At 59.1% G+C, this 16,673-nt stretch overlaps 1 protein-coding gene across 50 annotated transcripts in view; it reads right to left on the bottom strand.

The window, feature by feature from the left end:
* CELF4 (CUGBP Elav-like family member 4) overlaps positions 1–16,673 on the bottom strand; it is a 271,068-nt gene that overhangs the window by 53,218 nt on the left and 201,177 nt on the right. For 27 of the 50 annotated variants that reach the window (XM_017344137.4, XM_017344128.4, XM_008261239.5 and 24 more), the window contains exon 3: positions 10,405–10,483. In XM_017344137.4, the coding sequence (XP_017199626.1) occupies positions 10,405–10,483 (79 nt within the window). The remainder of the gene's footprint in view (positions 1–10,404; positions 10,484–16,673) is intronic. The other 23 variants (XM_070049909.2, XM_051851275.3, XM_051851281.3 and 20 more) reach the window with 1 other exon arrangement.

Below are 16,673 nucleotides of genomic sequence, written 5' to 3'. Positions count from 1 at the left end.
TATCATCATCTGGGACCCCTCAAATCTCCTTGAACCACTTTCCTTGGACAGACTCTAGGCCAGCGGGGGCTACGTTCCTTGTCTTATCTGCTCTCAGCCTGAAATTCCCTCCAACAGGGAGCACCCAACTGCTCCAGCTTGCATGGCCTCTGCTCCCCGATCTGAGGCTTGCTCTAGCTCCACAATGCTGCCCACTGTTCCCTGCTGCCTGTGATGTCTCTGGGGCCCACACTTAGCAGAGACCTGAAGATGTCCTGCCCCTTTGTACACCATCTTCTGGGGGTCCATCAGCTCTCCTGCAGCCGGGACTGACCCTCTTCACTTGAATGCCACTTGCAATGGGCCTCAAGCCTCTGCAGACATGTAGGCCAGTTACCTGGTATCAGGATGTGGTGTCCAGGATGTCAGCATCACTGGTGTGTCTCTGGGTTGGGCCCCTGCTCATCTCTAGGCCTCTGAAAGCTCCCTCCCCTTGGGAGGCCCCAGACGGACAAGGCCCTGATGATGCAGGCTGGCTCTCCTCCACCTGGGCAGCTCCAGCCTCAGACCCTGTCCCCCAGAGGCATGGAGGATGGGCAAGAGGAGCTGAAGTCCATGGCCAGGCTCATGCTCTGGGGATCTGATGGTCGGCACTGATACTGGAGGACTTCCCCTGGGAACCAGCACCTGGCGCAGACCTGCCATGGAGGTCTGCCTGGGACTGTGGCCTGAATGCTGATGTGGGCAGTGTGGTCCTGGAGAAATCACCTCTCCTCTGCCATACAGCTAGGCCAGCCAGGGTGGCTGCAGGTGCTCACACAGGAGGTGCTGGCTGACTTCATGGGCGCATCAGGGCTCCAGTGGCTCTTCCGGAGCCCTAGCCACTGCTGCCACAGGCTCGACTAGTCCCCATGTGCCTGGCTCTGGGCCAGCTGGGGAAGGCGCAGGCCCCTCCAGCAGACAGGGCTTGTCTGATCGGGAAGACTGGGAAGGAAGGAACATAACTGGACAAACAGGACTCTGGGCCAGGCCTGTTCAGCTTGGGCTGCAGCATGGGAAGGAACGGGATTCCCCAGATTCAGACACTGCTGCTGTGTAGGGGTGCAGCTGCCCACACCATGGGATTCTGGGAGCAATGAGACCCATGTTGCCATGAAACTCGGTCTTCCTATTCCAGAAAGTGGACACTCCTCCCCGGCCCGGCCAACTCTTCTCATCACTTGCGAATCTCAAGGATGCCACGTATTTGCCTTGCTTGTCTCTGGTTTCATGCCTTTGACCGTAACACAGCCCTTGTCTCTGGTTTTATGCCTTTGCCTATAACATAGCCCAGATGCTTGCTCCCAGTAAACCTGTCGTCCCCCGCCCTAACACCTACCCATCACCAACTCCAGGAAGCCTTCCTTATTCTGCCTCATTTTAGTAGTTCATATGCTCAGGACAACTGTGGACCTGGCCTGTTAGCTGATCAAGCGTTGTTAGAGTCCTCACTCCTGCCACCTCCTCTCTTTTTCCCACGGAGTGGACTCTATAAAAAATAAAACGTCAATGGCCACAGTTCACCCACTGCATCCCCCCGCAGCTCTGAGGGGATCACTGCCCACTTTGCAATGGAGGATGCAGCTCTGAGGGCAAGGTGGCATGGTGGGACAGCAGGGAATGTGGACCCAGAGTGACCTGTGAAGCTGAGCCCTGTCCCTCACCTCGCTCCTCTGTGCACCTGTCTGGCATCCCTGGACTCTTCCTCACACACCACTTCTCTCACGCCATCAAAAGCTGTGGACGGTGTCCCTCTGCCTACATGCAACTGTGTAAAGTAGCTTCTGGAAGTCAGTGCTTCTAATCCTGCCTCTTGGGGGTCCCCCAAGCTTGCCCTGGGTCAGGTCTCTTTCCCACCTGGGAAGCTCTACTCTTGGAGCTCCTCCCCTCTGAGGCCAGGCGCTGCGGCCCCTTCTCATCTCTTGTCCATGTGCTGCCTCTCTTCTGTCCCCATCCACCCACCACAGTCCTCACTCCATGCCCGTGTGTTCCCTGGGCTCTTCCCACTGGGGTGGCAGACACCAGGAAGATCAGGGCTCACTCACAGGTGCACTGGGAACCACCTGACCCAAAGGACCACCCAGGAACCATCTCCTCTCTCTCATCTCCCCAGGAAGTGGGCATTGTCCACTCCCAGGCTCGCCCAGTACCCGGGATGCGAGGCCGTGGCGGTGCTGATACAGTGAGACACGAGAGGCCGTGGTCCCCTCTCTCTGTCATTCCTATTCCCGGGCACACAAGCACGAGGCAGCTTTTAAATATCATCCAGAAGCCCATTTGCTATGATTAATATCCCATTTCCCCTGGAACAATCCTTTGCTAAATTAGCCGGGGGCCAGAGGGAATTGGTCAGGGAGCTGCAAGTCTCCACTTAACTTTCCGAATGGATTAAGAAAACTTCAAAAACAAAATTCAGATCAATCAACACTCCCTCCCCCAGCTGAAAGCCAGAGTCCATCTGAATTCAGCAGGTTTGCAGTTAATTATATTTTCACACCTATGGCAGGAGTTACAGATGTATTTATAATGTGTGTCTGCCCAGGAGCCTCCACAGCCCCCTGGGACCCTTCCCCGCCAGCCACTTCCTACCTGGCCCCAAAGACCTTCTATCTTGGCAAAGCTGCTGTTTCAGGCCCGTTCTGTGTACTAGAGAGGCTGCTTGCATTCAGGAAATTTCTTTTTAAACGAGACTTGGGAGGGGCTGGCATTGTGGTGCAGCAGGCTAAGCTGCAGCCTATGACATCGGCATCCCATATGGATGCTGTTTCCAGTCCAGCCTGCTCTGCTTCCATCCAGCTCCCTGCTAATGTGCTGGGAAAGCAGCTGAAGATGGCCCAGGTGCTTGGGTCCCTGCCACCCATGGGAGACTTGGGTGGAATCCTGGCTTTGGCCTGACCCAATCCTGGCCATTGTGGCCATTTGGGGGAGTAAACCAGCAGATAGAAGATCTCTGTCTCTCCTTTTCTCTGTCATTTTACCTTTCAAATAAATAAAATAAACTGGAAGAAACAGGGATTATTAAGAAGTAACACCCCACCCCCGCAAGGGAGCATGCACCATGAGCTACAGAACCTAACAGGTGGAAATGCTTAAACACAAATGCAAGGGATTGTAGTGAGATGCATGTTACAGCTTCCTGATCATCAGGGAAGCGGTGCCCTGGATGGGCATCTTGGCCTGGCCGTGAGGATCTTTCAGCCCTTGCACACCTGGTACCTAACCTTCCCACAGCCCATGGGTCCCATAGCAACCCCAGCCTTCTCCTGAGCACCTAGCAGACCTCGAGCTTACCACAGCACGGTCTTCCCTTGCATACTGGCACTGAGTGAGTCTGCAGCAGGTGTACAGAGGGCCTACTGGAACACGGGCTTGGGGCTGGTTACTGCCCAAAGGAAAGCATTGCCATCTCCAGCTGAGAGCGCTTGGTGGAGCAGCTTTGCTTCTCGAGAATGTTCAGAATCGGAAGGAGCTGGGGACAGGAGTCTTGCGCAATGGTTACATCGCTGCCTGGGGTGACTTATCTCCTACTAGAGGCCCTGGGTTTCAGTCCTGCCTCTGCTTCTGATCCAGGTTCTCCCTAAAGCACATCCTGGGAGGCAGCAGGTGATGGCTCAGGCTCTTGGGTCCCTGCCACCCTGTGGGAGACCAGGATGGACTTCCCAGCTCTCGACTTCTGTGTGGCCCAGCCCTGGCTGTTGTGAGCATTTGAGGAGAGAACCAGTGGCTGGGAGATCTCTCTCTCCCTCCCTTCCTGAAGGGGCTGGTGAGAGGCGCACTCCTGGAATTGGAAGGTGGCACATGGATCCTGGAGCTTCTCTAGGCCTAGGGGACCCGACCCCATGTCTTGGCCAGCAGGGCGTTGGCTGTCTCCAACAGGAGACTGGCTCCCTGAGCAAAGACACTCCCCAGCTGTGGGGAGGGAGGCTGGTGTTGGAGCAGGACTGGTGGGGGCAACAGGGAGATGCGCCCCCAGGGAACCTGCACGCACGCACGCACACACACACACAGACCCGCACATGGACCATGCCAACAGTTGTTTTCAGGGGCTTCTGTGGGAACCCAGACATCATGGGGGTGGAGGAGGGAGGGTCATTTTCTACTCCAAGGTGCACCCCTTCTCCTTCAGAAGCTGTTTTGGGGTCCCAGTCACTGCACGCCTCACCTGGACTCCCAGGCAGAGCACAAATCAGGAGCCCCAACTTGGCCAAAAGGATGTGGGGGAGCAGGAGTGGTGCTTTGTGCCTGATGACCCAGTAGGGCCTCAGGTTGGGCTCCGGTGCTGTGGCTCTGGCCCTCTGCACCCCCAGGGCTTTCTGTCCACCTAGAACTTTTTCCCTAAGTCAACTGTTGCCTTTTAAGACGAAAATGGACACTTCTGGATATTGAATTTCCCATAAAGTGGGACCCACAGGCGTGTGCATTTCCTCTAAACACTAGCTGTCCTGGCTGAGTAGCTGCAGGGGTCTGGGCCAGAGGCACCCAGCCTGCAGAGGGCAGCAGTTGAGGCCCTGGGCCCCAGGACCTTCGCAGAGGTGTGCAGCTGGCCCTACCAGGGCCCATACCCCTCAGCCGGTCAGCAATAGTCCCTGAAAGTCCTCGCCGACAGCTCGCTGTCTGTGTCTGTTTAGACATAAAATGATGCTCGGAGGAGAAACGAGGGACTTAATAGGATTTAAAAAGCCGCAGGACCCGATGGGGCTACAGATGGTGGAGGGCGGGGCGGACAGGATCTGCCACGGTTTATGGCGGGGAACGCGGCCTCGGGGAGGGCCTGGGAGCCGCGTCACAAGCACAGTGTCCAACCTCATTAGCCCGCCCAGCGGGACTCTGCCGCCACGCCAGTGCCGGTGCTGCGCTGGGCCGGGGGGCAGCCAAGGGCGGCCAGAGCCTGCCTTGGCTCAGCGACTCGGCAGGCGGCCGCCCGGGGGGTCTCGAAGTGGACGTGAGACGCCGCACAGACTCACCACCTGACCCCTGCCCTGCCATGCCATGCGGGTCTCAGGACCCGCGGAGAGAAGAAACGCAGGCTCCCAGCTGGAGAAGTGGGGGAGGAACTGGAAGCTGGCATGGGGTTGTCCCGCCCCGGCCATTCTTCAGGACTGGAGGCAGTTGGGAGTTCCTTTATCCTCTGGAAGCTTCCCGTGACCACCTGCACAGAGCCCCTCTCCCCAGCCTATTCTGCCGCAGAGAATACTCTTGCCAGGCCCCTGTGATGTGCCTGTGGCTGCCAGGCCTGGGACCCTGGGGCTGGGAGGCCCATGGTGGCCTGCCCTGGAAGCACCCCCCACAATGCTGTTCGTGCTCCCTCTGGAGGGGCTCCTGGGTGCCCCTGTGTCCTTGTAGACCGTGTACTAATGCCGGGGCTGCTCACCGCAGGGCCCTCCTGGGCTTGGCCTCTGTGTGGCTTCACGTGTGGCTCAGGAGAAAGAAGAGACCATGGCACACATGGCATAGATGGGGACAGGGACAGAGAGTCCTGGGAAAGAAGTGGCCCCTTGCTCCCCAGCCATCATCTTGCTGGGTATTTTCTGTCACTGTGCTGGTGAGGTGAACCTGAGGGGCCGGGTCTGTGCCCACCCCCAGCCACTCTGTCCCTGGGGAGGACGCTGGTTTCCTGCCCGCCTTTGGTGTGTGTGGCTCTGCTACCTCTGTCAGCGGAGTGGGGAGGAAGCTGCACTGGGGAGGGTGTTCGTGGCAGAAGGTGTGTGAGGCTCACGTTGGCCACACCTCACCGTGATGGTTGCTGGGAAAAGTCTGGTGGCGGCACAGGACCTTCTGGGGCCAGGAAGAGAGCACCTAGGCTCAGCCACCAGGCTCCCCCTGCCTGGCCACTGACCTGCTTGGACATCCAGTTGAGTCCAGTGGGTTCCTAGGCCAATTCAGGGCCTCTCCTCTCCACACCTAACTCCCTGAAAGGAACCTGGTGTGGTGTGGTGTGGACACTTGGCCTGTCTCCCGCCACGCTAGGTCTAGGCAAGGCTGCAAGCTGTACACTGTGGGCCCCTGTGGAGACCAGACTCAGACCTTGAACGTGGATCAGCACCAGGGGGCAGCGCTGGGTCTACCTGCAGAGGACAAGGACGCCAAGCGCACGCCCTAGGGAGCAGTAAGGGCTTCAGAGGCAGCGGCTGCTGTGGCCAGGGCCTGCCTCTCTCCCCTGGTGAAGGGATCAGCTTGCTTATTTTGGGGGTGAATCCAAGTTGAAACACAGCTTGCCCAGGGTGCTGTGTGGGAATTAAGTGGATCCTGCATGCAGAGGGGTGGCGCCTGGGGAGGCTCACTCCTGTGGTCTTCCCCCGCCTGATGGGCCCGGCTCCTGGTGGTGGGAGCAGGGCCTCCCTCCCCCTCTTCCTGCTCAGGAACAGGATGGTTGTGAAGTCCTCTCTTGGTCTGGGGTCCTCTCTCCCCCTACACCAGGGTCAGGGGCTCCTGCTCTGATGGACACAGGCCCAAGACCTCGACCTTAGGATCAAGGCTCCATTTTCACTTTGTGTCCTCCCTAGCTTGCCAAGTCTGTACCTATGAGTCTGATTGCCACCACTTCCAGGAAGCCCTCCCCACTTGCTGTGGGCAGTGAGCGCTCTCTTCTCTGATCTGCTCCAGTGCCGTTCTCTCAAGTCTCACGAGCAGGCCCAGGAGCTCCCTGTCCAGCCTGACCCTGCCTCTGTCACCTAGTGCCCTGCTTCTCTATTCTTGGTCACCTTATAAATGGACCCAGAGGCCTCACATGCACCTATGGTACCTTCCCACTGTCCCCCATGCTGGGAATCAGAGACTGCAGAGACCAGGTGGCTGGCAGGCAGGAGTTAGAGTTCCAGCTCTGCCAATTTCTAGCTGTGTGCCCTGGAACAAATTACCTAGCCCCTCTGTGCCTTGGTTTGTACCTTTAAGTGGGGTCAACAGCACCCTGTCCTCAAGGTTCCTGTGTGGATGAAGCAGATTTGTCCAGGTCCCCAGCCCTCAGTCAGCGCTGTAAAGAGCCGCCTTCCCAGGCGATGCTCCTCTGACTAAGCCCAGGGGAAGAGAGGAGGTCCAGCGAGGCTCCCAGCAGGGACGGGCTAGGGAGGGACCGCCAGTCTGCACGCGCGCTTGGCTGCCCTAGCCTGCAGCCAGGCAGCCGCTCTCCCATTCCCAACACCCGTGTCTCTGCTGCAGACTGCCTTCCCCCAAGAGGGAGGGGGCTAAGCTCACACCAGAGCAGAAGCAGAGCGGCCTCCAGCCTCGGCCACGGAGCCCTGGGCTGCAGGGGCCAGAGTCCAGGGAGTTAAGAAGCCACCACGTCGCACAACAACCTCCCGTCAGCGCTCCAGTCACGTCTGTCTGTCCCCAGACCTCGCTCTCCACTGTGCGTGGGCTGATGTGACCAGGGGGTGTTCTAGAAACCCAGGATGTGCCTGTACCCTGGGCGGCGGCCTCCCCATGGGGGAGAAAATCTACTTCCTTGTGCTGTTTGCTAGCACTCAGGTGCACCTGGAGGGCAGCTGAGGGTCCGAGGGCCACATGTACCCCATGTCCTCGGGGGCTGTGGGGAGCTGTGGAACCCAAGAGCAGAGTTCTGGAGCTGGGAGGGGGAGAGGGGCTCCCTGGCCACCTCCTTGTTCCCTCTGGGGCCGCTTCTTGTCTTCTCTGCCTGCTTCCCCCAACTTGCCTCGGTCTTCCCCTCACCCCACTTCTTCAAGGCCTTGCTCCCTGTCCAGCTCTGACCCTTCTCCCCTCTGCCCTCTGCCTCTCTCGCTTCTGTCTTTGCTCTCTTCCTCCCCTGTTGCCCATCTCACTCCCATCCCTTCCTCCTCTTACTTCTCCTCGTTCCCATTTCTTTAATTTTATTTAATGTTCACCTCCTCCCATCCCCTTCCCCAGAAGACATATTTAATGGCTATTAAATTATTTTAAACCAACTTTCTTAAACAAGAGCAAGTGAGAGAGAGAGACTGGTGAGAGTGCTGAGTCAGGGCCATCGTGCTGTTTAATATTGAATATGCAATTAATAGATAGATGTTTAGGTTTGGCTCTCTTCCCCCCTTTCTGCTGCAGGAAGAATAAAAGAGCTGATTAATCGGGTTCGGGGCGAGTGTCGGCGGCAGGAGATATATGGGAGAAAGGAGATGAGCTAGCAACTTGGACCGCGGAGCTCGGGCATCCCAGGCAACTGGAGGGAGAGAGGGGTTTGCAGCCGAGCTTACCGAGGCCTCGCCGGCAGAGGGCTTTGCAACCTCGCAGGTTCTGGAGGAAACGGGCTGGATGCTGACCTGCCTGCTGCCCTCTGAGGCCTCGTCCATGCCACTCCTACTTCTTCCCAGATGTGGTTCTCCCTGCCTCAAAGGCCACAAGTGCTATCTCTTGCAAGGCCTTTGGCTGCCGCTGTCCTGGGTGTCCCTACTCTGGAACCTCTTGTCCGAGCTACCTACCTGCCCACGAGTGCTTTCCCTCTGTCACTGCGTCCCGGCCGTGCTGCCTGAACAGGGGCTGCAGGTGAGTTGCTGTGTGCCTGGGTGGTCCCGGGACCCTGGCCCTCTGGGCCTACTTGCTGGAGACGGTCTCCGGGAGATGTTCTTCACTAACTAACTGGACACCTAACTAACTAACCCCTCAACCAGCTGGACTTTGACTCTCGGGGAGGTGCCTCTATGCCCTGGCCCAAGCCAGGTCAGGAAGGGGCCTGAGCCTCAGAGGCCTTGTTGGGGCCCAGAGGGCAGCAGCCTGGGCTGGAGGGCACAGGGTGTGTTGTGGGAGGGCCCAGCCAGCCTGTGGTCACCGTCACCCCAGGACAGCTGACTCTCCAAGTTTGCAAGTGGATTTTGCCTATTGTACCCTTTGTCCTTCATTTCCTGGTGAACTCTCTGGGAGGAGGGAGGGTAGAGAGAGAGAAATTTCTCAGTGCCTGGCTAGCTAATGGGCAGGGAAGGTCAAGGGGCAAGAGGGTTCTGCGTCTGCAGGGGTGTTGGGTGGGGGGTGGACCTGGCACCAGGCCAGAGTCCAAGGTGGTAAGGGGCTGCGGTGGGGGAAGCAAGAGTTCCTGGCCCAGAGGCAGAGGACAGCTGGGACAGGCTGGCCAGTCCTGCTCCTGGGCCTTCACTCTGGGTCCTCCAGCCCTGCCTGGGGGCAGGGGAGGCTGGGCGAGCACCCTGGTGGCCATAAGTGGTGATTAGCACTGTCTCAGGGAAGGCCGCAGCTCCTTGCCACCGTCTCCACTGCCTAACGGGCTGCTCGCTCAGATTTTCTTAAACTTCTTGCAGGCAGCTCCTCCTTCCTGGGTGAGTGGTGGCCCAGGTCTCCCTGGAGGCAGCAGCCGCCTTCCCTCTGTCCCCCCCACCCCACCCCAGGGTGCCCTTGGGAACAGCCAGCTCACCCCCTCCAGCCGCCCCCCTCAGGATCATCTCCCTATCAGGGTCTCAGTTTGGCCAGCAGCCCCGAAGTGGCTGAGCGCACAGCGCCGAGCTGAGGCCTGGCAGCTGCAGCTGACCCACAGACTGCTCAGCAGGGAACAATGTCCTCCTCCCAGGGAGGCAGGCGTGAAAGGGGAAAGCCAACGGGGGCTGCCGATGCACTGTTGCAGGCGAGGTGAGACAGGTGCTGTGTTGTGCGGGCAGTTCACTGCAGGGAAGCCCCCCGCCCAGGTGGGCAGAGAAGGCCCGAGCTCTGGCGCCACAGGCATATTCTTGGCCATCTCCTCTCCCTGAACTTCCTTCTGCACTCATAGCAGGTGTGGATCCTGGCTAGGGGAGCCTACAGACAAGGCTATGCCCAGGGGGAGACCAGGGTACCCCAGAGACTGAGGCGAGTATGAGTGGTACAGCCTGGCAGGCAGCAGGAGGGCAGCTGTCAGCCGGGGACAGAGCTGTCCCTGCCCTGGGCTTCCAAGTCCTCTACTGGGCTCTGCACCTGTCTAAGGAGAGGCTCAGACACCTCAGGCCGGGTCCTGGCAGGCTTCACATTCTGGGGCTGGCATCAGAGGGGTTAGGTAGGGCCTTCCCTGTTCCCTACCAGTCTCCAGGACAGCCCACCTTGCAGGTCCCACACCCCCTCGGGAGCCTGCTTGGATTTGCTCCCTCTGGCAGCACCCTCTCAACTCCTGTAACAGTGGGGTTTTCCTTAGTGACACAGAGGCAGGCACCGCTTTGGGGGGTCCCAGAGGGGCCAGGTATGCGCCCCAGGCCATGCTACTTGTTTACTCAGACAGGCACGAATCCACGATCCGGCAGACACCCATCTCCCCCTTGCGAGGAATCTCTCCAAAACGTCACCATCAACCTCCCCTGCACCCACCCGCCCGCCTCGCCACTCCTCTGTCCCTGGTGGGCAGGAGGAGGCAGCAGAAGTCGCTGCACAGGGAGAAGGGGGGAGGGGGAGGGGCAGAGGCAGGGGCAGAGACAAGTGGGCCCTCACGTGAAGGGGGCTGGCGCGGGCAGCTACTACCTCCTCGGCTCTCGCTGTCCGCCGGCTTCACCTGGATCGGCCGGTTCATCTGCAACAGAGCACAGGGGACACGGTTACAGCAGCCGGCAGCCACACGCACAGGTACACAGGACCACAGGCCACGCCCACAGACACACCTGCCCAAACCAAGGGGCAACCACGCACATACTAGTCCCCCCCCCCGGCTCAGCCACCTCCCCGAGACCGCACAGTCCCCAGAGCCCCCTTGCTTCTGATGGTTTCTGGGAGACCCTGTGTGTCTCTTCTTCCCCCAGCTAGCGGTCCATACTAGCCTAGGGAATCAGAATCCCCGGTTGATAGAATGCCTGCCGCTGCCCCTGGACACCCACAAGGCCCTGTGTCCCCCACAGCGCACCCTTGACCCAGCCTTGGATCATTCAGACAGCTGGCTCCCCTGAGAGGAGCTGACCTCTCATTGCCGACAGACCCCTGCCCGGGCTGGGGTGTGGCACTCAACTGCACTCCAGCCCATGCCACTTGGCAGATGTGGCCTCTGCGGGAGCACAGCCAGGACTGTCCCCTGGGGGTCCGTGTGGAGGAGACACAGCTGCTGGTCTCCGACCGCACACAGAGACCAGGAGGACTCTAGGAAGAGGCCTGACTCCCTCTCAGGCATCTGTGTCAATGCCATGTTCAGGCCACTAGAGGTCTCTGAACTCCAGGAATCCCGGGCTCGGGAGGCTGTCTTCAGCTTCCTCGCCCACAGGCAGCGGGGTGGGCTCCAGCCCGGAGGTCCCAAGTATATCAAACAATAAAAGCGACAGGGGTCCCACCAACAGGAGTGCACTTTATGCGCCCCCTCCCTGCCCCTGCACCGCTGTCACAAACACAGACCGTGGAGGGGGCAGGGCAGGGCAGGGCAGGGCCAGACACCCCCATTTCAGGGATGGAGAAGCCGAGGCTTGGAGAAGAGCGTGTGCTTTCTGAAGCCCGCCCGTGGCAGGCGCAGGCTGGGAGCCCGGGGCTGCCAAGGCTATTTCTGCGCTTCCGTCCTGCACTGTGAAGCTTTCTGCTGCCAGTTCCCTCCCATACAGGGGCTGGACCAGCCGGTCACAAGCCTCCTCCTGCCTCCCGGCTAGGAGTCAAAGTGAGTTTTGGCTGCGTCAAGGCCACTGTGTGGGGGAGTGTGGGTGTGGGTGACTCAGCAAGGTGAAGATGAGGCCAGGGAAGGGCAGAGCCACAGGGAGGAAGGGCGGAGACAGGAGGCAGCCTCAGAGCAGACAGTGGGGGTGGGGGGCCACCAGGCCCCTGCCAGCTCCCACAGCAGCGGGTTGTGCATCACGAACTCCAGTCTCAGGGAGCAGAATGAGGGACTTCCCCATAAACCACCCAGGCCTTGAGCAAAGGGTCCGAGGGCCGACCGGGCCTCTGGCTGTGGGAGGAGGGCTCCAGGAGGGATCTGGGCCACACCTGGTTTCCCCGTCCCCTGCTGCTGGGGACCCAGCACCCAGCCTTTCCTTCTGGATTATCCCTCCTTCCTTGCCTCCCAGAAACCTGCAATATTCCTGTGTCCCGGTGTGGCCCTGTGCACTGGGGACACACTTCTCCGGCTGTCTTGCTTGTGTGATTTTCAGTTCTGCCGAGGAGTAAGTGCGGGAGCTGGCGGTGCCCAGGCTGGGGTGAGGCAGTGCCGGCAACACCACAGTGCAGGCAAAGCTGTGCCTGATCTCACCAGACCATGGCTGCTCTGGAAGAAGGGGTCCGGGGAGGAAGCCAGTGGGAAAATGGCCAACAGGTCGGGTAGTGTGGACCATCAAATTGAAGACAGCCTCTGCAGTCCCACCCCCACCCCCAGATCGGGCCCCACTACCTCTCTCAGAGCATCACTGCCACCCCTATGTTCCAGCACACCCCCCCCACACACACCCACATACACCAAGTCTGTTCCCTGGGCCTGCAAGCTATGGCCCCCTTCCCCAGGCTCCTCCCTCTGTTCATTCTTTGAGGGGAGTCCCTGTCTCCCCAAAGTCACAGAGTGAGGCCTTAGCCCTTAGTGTTCAGGGAGTAATGGAGGCTGAAGGAAGAGGTGAGGGTGGGGCTCCAACCCTGTGCGACTGGTGTTTGTGGAAGAAGAGGAAGAGACCTTGGGGTGGACGTTCTTGGAAAGGTGGGAAGGGGCAGACGGAGGTGCGTGACCCAGACTCAGCCGGGCCTCAAAGCTGTGTCCCAGCCGGGGCCCCGTGCGTGGATGAGGAAGGGAGCCAGGCACACAGGGACTCCACTCCTGGGGCCATTCTTAGGGGTGACGCAGGGAGGAAGGCCTGGCTCGGGCAGGAGATTGTGCGGTGAGTCCCACAGACGGGTGGGGACGTGGTAGAGCTGTCTGGGATATGATGAGTCCCATTTTCAAAAGGAATGCTCCACTCTGGTGGGTACCCTACCTCAATCCACCATCCCACTGTGTCGCTGTCCTTGGTGCCTGGGCGTGTAAGATGTTCTGTCCCTTGCTCCCCAATTTAGAGCTGGTATGCCTGCTGTGCACAGGCCCTGTCCATGCACGGCACAAGCCCCCCTCGCTCACACACAGATCCATGGCTTCTCCCCAGTGGCAAGGATCTGGGGTCTCATCCAGCCCCACCCGCTCTCAGCCATGGGCTGGGCACCCATGGGTGTTCCAAGCAGAGTGGAGGAGTAGAACTGGTGGAGTGGATCTCGTGGGAAGAATTTTCACATCCCATACAACCTTGCAAGGCTGGTGGGAGAGGTGCTGGACCAGAGGGCAGATGAAAACACAGCCCTGGGCTTTCTTAATTCTCAGCAGAAATAAAGCGCCAGCCTCAGGTGGGGAGATTTCTCAGCTGGAGCAGGCTCTGCACAGGTGTCTGGGGCCTGGCGGGAGACCTCCCTCCCTGGGCCACAGAGTCTCCCCACTTCCCTGTACGCAGCCCAGCCCTCGTACAGCGTGGCCATGCCCTGCTTCCGCCTCAAGGAGGGAGGAGTGGGCGGCAAGGTCGGGGGGGGGGGGTCGGAGGGCCAGTGCAGGGGTCTGCGAGGGGTGAGAAGAGGAAGGAGGGTGGAGGACTGCAGGGGGCAGCCGCCGTCTCCTTGGCCTCCTTATAACTGTGGCCCTGGGACCCTGGCCCTGGCCTTGGGCACCCTCTGGAGCCATCTCTTGTTCCTCGGCCTGGCCGTTGCGCTCAGCCAGTGTGTGGGGTCCCCGGGGAGTGTGGCTGGTGGGAACGTGGGTTGCGGTGCGGGAGCCCCCTTGCTGGCTTTTCTTCTGAGATGTCTCAGTGACCTCATGGAGGCCCAGTGGCTTTCAGTCCAGATGCTGCCTGCAGGTGCCTGACAGGGGTCGTGAGCCAGGGGTAGGTCAGGAATGGCTCTCCTGAGGCTCCTGGGCTCAGTCCTCTCAGGGACACCACCAACCCTTGCGGCCTGGGCCCCCCTCGGGGGAGCAAGGGGTCCTGGCCAGGATCTGGGGCCGTCTCTGCTCCCCACTGCATGGGGGGGGTGGCAGGCGGGCAGCTCCTTCGCTGGCCCCTTCCACTCTGGCTCTGCCAGTCTTCCCCTCCCCAGCCCTCTGCCACTTTTTGCATCAACACATACCCATGCATTAAACAAGACATTCCATTAATTTCTTCATCATCATAACTTAAGCTGGGACATACCCTTTAAATATTCATTCAGCTATGAAAACTGGGCATTAAAATTTTAATAATGTCAAGCTCATTTGAACCGGGCTCCTTGGGGACGATTACGATACAATTAGAATAAATACGATGATAGAGCTGATCGGGAAGCTTCACCTGGCCGGCATGACTCCCTGTGGAAGGAGAGGCTTGAGGCCGGTGGGGAGACGGACAGACTGACTGACAGGCTCCCTCTCCCCCTCCCTCCGTTCTGTGCTGCCCAGTCTACCCTCACAGGCCTCTGACCACCACACACCCCACTCCAGCATCAGGGTACCGGGCACCTCTCCCCAGCTAGGATGTGATGCCCCAGTGCCAGTGGCTCCTTTCCCGGCTCTCCTGCTACGACCTGGGCTGTCTGTGTGCCTCCTCTCTCTCCCCTGTCTAGAATGAGCAGGGCCAGCAAGTGGAGGGGTGCCCTGGAGGTCCTAGTACATTCTGCCTGGCTCTCTTCTGTCCCTCCCAAGGGCTGGGGTGGGGATCTGGGGTGGGCTCGGGCCTCCCTCCAGCCCTCACTGTCTGAAGTCAGTACTGGAGAGAGCCTGAGGTGTCCACTGTGTACTCAGCCTGCTTCCTGTCCCTCGGGACAGCCCTCACTGCACATAGCATAGCATCGTGGGGACCCCTGGGGAGCCGGGCCCTTGGCCACCTGCCTCCCCAGGTACCTGAGTCTCTGTTTCACCAGGACCCCCAGCACTCTCAGTGCTGTCCCATAAAGAATGGGGTCAACTTCCACCCATCTAAAAAGCACCCCTGACACTCCTCACTGGTCATTCAAACCCTCTTCTTTCTCCTTTGGTAAGGCCTCCATGACTACCACACATGACCTTGCACTACTGCTTTCTCTCTCATTTGTGTGTGTGTGCATGAGACAGAGACAGACAGGCAGAGAGAGAAAGAGACAGAGATAGGGAGACTCTCACTTCTCAAGAAAAAGCAGGGATTTGGTCTGTTAATTCACAGACCCCAGATCTAACCTCAGCACCGAGCTTCCCTGGCCTGTGTGTGTGGGTGTGTGTGTGGGTGTGTGTGTGGGTGGGTGCATGAACACATACGCTTGAGCAGTGCTGTGTGGCAGCACAGACATCTTAAGAAAATTCACTTTGGGCGAGGCTGGGAGGGAGGCTAGGATTCAATGAGGCATTGGAGAAAATGCTAAGGGCAGTGTGTGCAGCCGAGGTCAGGAACCTCTGGTTCCCAGGCCATGGCTAGATCCACCTGGGCCTGCTCTGCACCACGTCCAAAGGCTGTGCTGGGGGACAGGGCAGGAGGATGCGATGCAGCCTAGGTTACTGTGCACCCCACCAGCCCGCAGGGTGCTCCAATCGGAGCTGCCCGGCCAGCTCCAAACCCCAGAGCTGAGGACCTGGAAGGCTCTTTGCGGATGCAGGGGCACCTGGTGCTTCTGCTCCCCAGAAGGGCTCAGCTCTGCCTGAACCATGAAGGGCGCATGGAGCCCATGGGTTCTTCTGCGGTCCAAACCTGCAGCCTATGCTGGGAGGGCTGCTCTCGCTTGCCTGTTCTAGAGGCCCCGGGAGGCATCGTCCTGCTGAGTGCTGAGTGGTCCGGCCCCCCCTTCTTGGCCACCCATGTCGATTTTGGTCTACTACAGTTCTTATCCTCCTAGGGAACGCAGGTCTATGCCCAGCCCCCACACGCACGGTGGTCGTGGGAAGGGTGAAACCACAAGCCCTCTTTGCAAGGAGCCACTGGGGGGTCTGCACCCCCACCCCCGCAGTTTCGCTGTTCTGGGAAGAATGACACAATTTACAGGGCCCCTTGTGCTCAGAGTAAGAAATAAATGTCATCAGAGTAGTAAAATAAAAAGCTCCTTTCTTGCATGGTGTCTCTCTCTCTCTCTCTCGACTTGTCATGGTGTTTTTTTTATTTGCTATTTGATGTCGTTTTAAGTAAAGAAAAACATAAATTTTAAATTATTAGCATGGATTTTGCCATTCGTTTTTATTTTGTGCAATGCCAGTTTTAAATGCAAGTATCACAGCACTTCCCTCGTATGCACAATCGCGGAAATTACACAATTCCTATTTCGCAGCTCGTGCCTGGAGGGTGCCTTGAGCTGGCCCGGAAGAGACAAATGCAAGCCTGACTCAGGAAAGCTGGGAGGGAGGGGCCCCAGGCAGGGAGCAGGTCACAAGGGATTGCTCTCTCAGGCACTGGGAACCTGATGTGTCCCCAGAGCCACTTGCAACCCTGGCTGCAACCTCAGCTTGGGCTGAGGACTGCCAGTGGGGACTCAGCTGAGGGTGGGCAGGTGGAGGGAAGCCAGATAGCACCTCTTTTCAGGGGTCCCCCACTAACCCATGATTAGACATGCCTCAAAGGCACCTGGGTGAGCAGCTCATTCCTCCTGAGCCCTGGCCACATGTGCTCCAGTGCTGCCAGCCTGGGCTACCACACGGCAGGTGGGCACCAGTCACAACGGCGACTGGAGGTGGGGCCTGGGGTGCACATGGATCTGCAGGCACAGAGAGGCGGAGCCTCCCGAGAATAGAAGCTTGCGGTCCTCCACGTTCAAAGGCACAATTGTAAGATACACAAGACGGCGACCACAGGGCATGGGAAGGC

This window comes from Oryctolagus cuniculus, chromosome 10 (assembly GCF_051225735.1).
Source record: "Oryctolagus cuniculus isolate XC-2025 breed Fujian yellow rabbit chromosome 10, ASM5122573v1, whole genome shotgun sequence".
Classification (NCBI taxonomy): Eukaryota; Metazoa; Chordata; class Mammalia; order Lagomorpha; family Leporidae; genus Oryctolagus; species Oryctolagus cuniculus.
The sequence above is the reverse complement of the archived record's forward strand: the minus strand, read 5'-3'. Positions and strand labels throughout refer to the sequence as shown.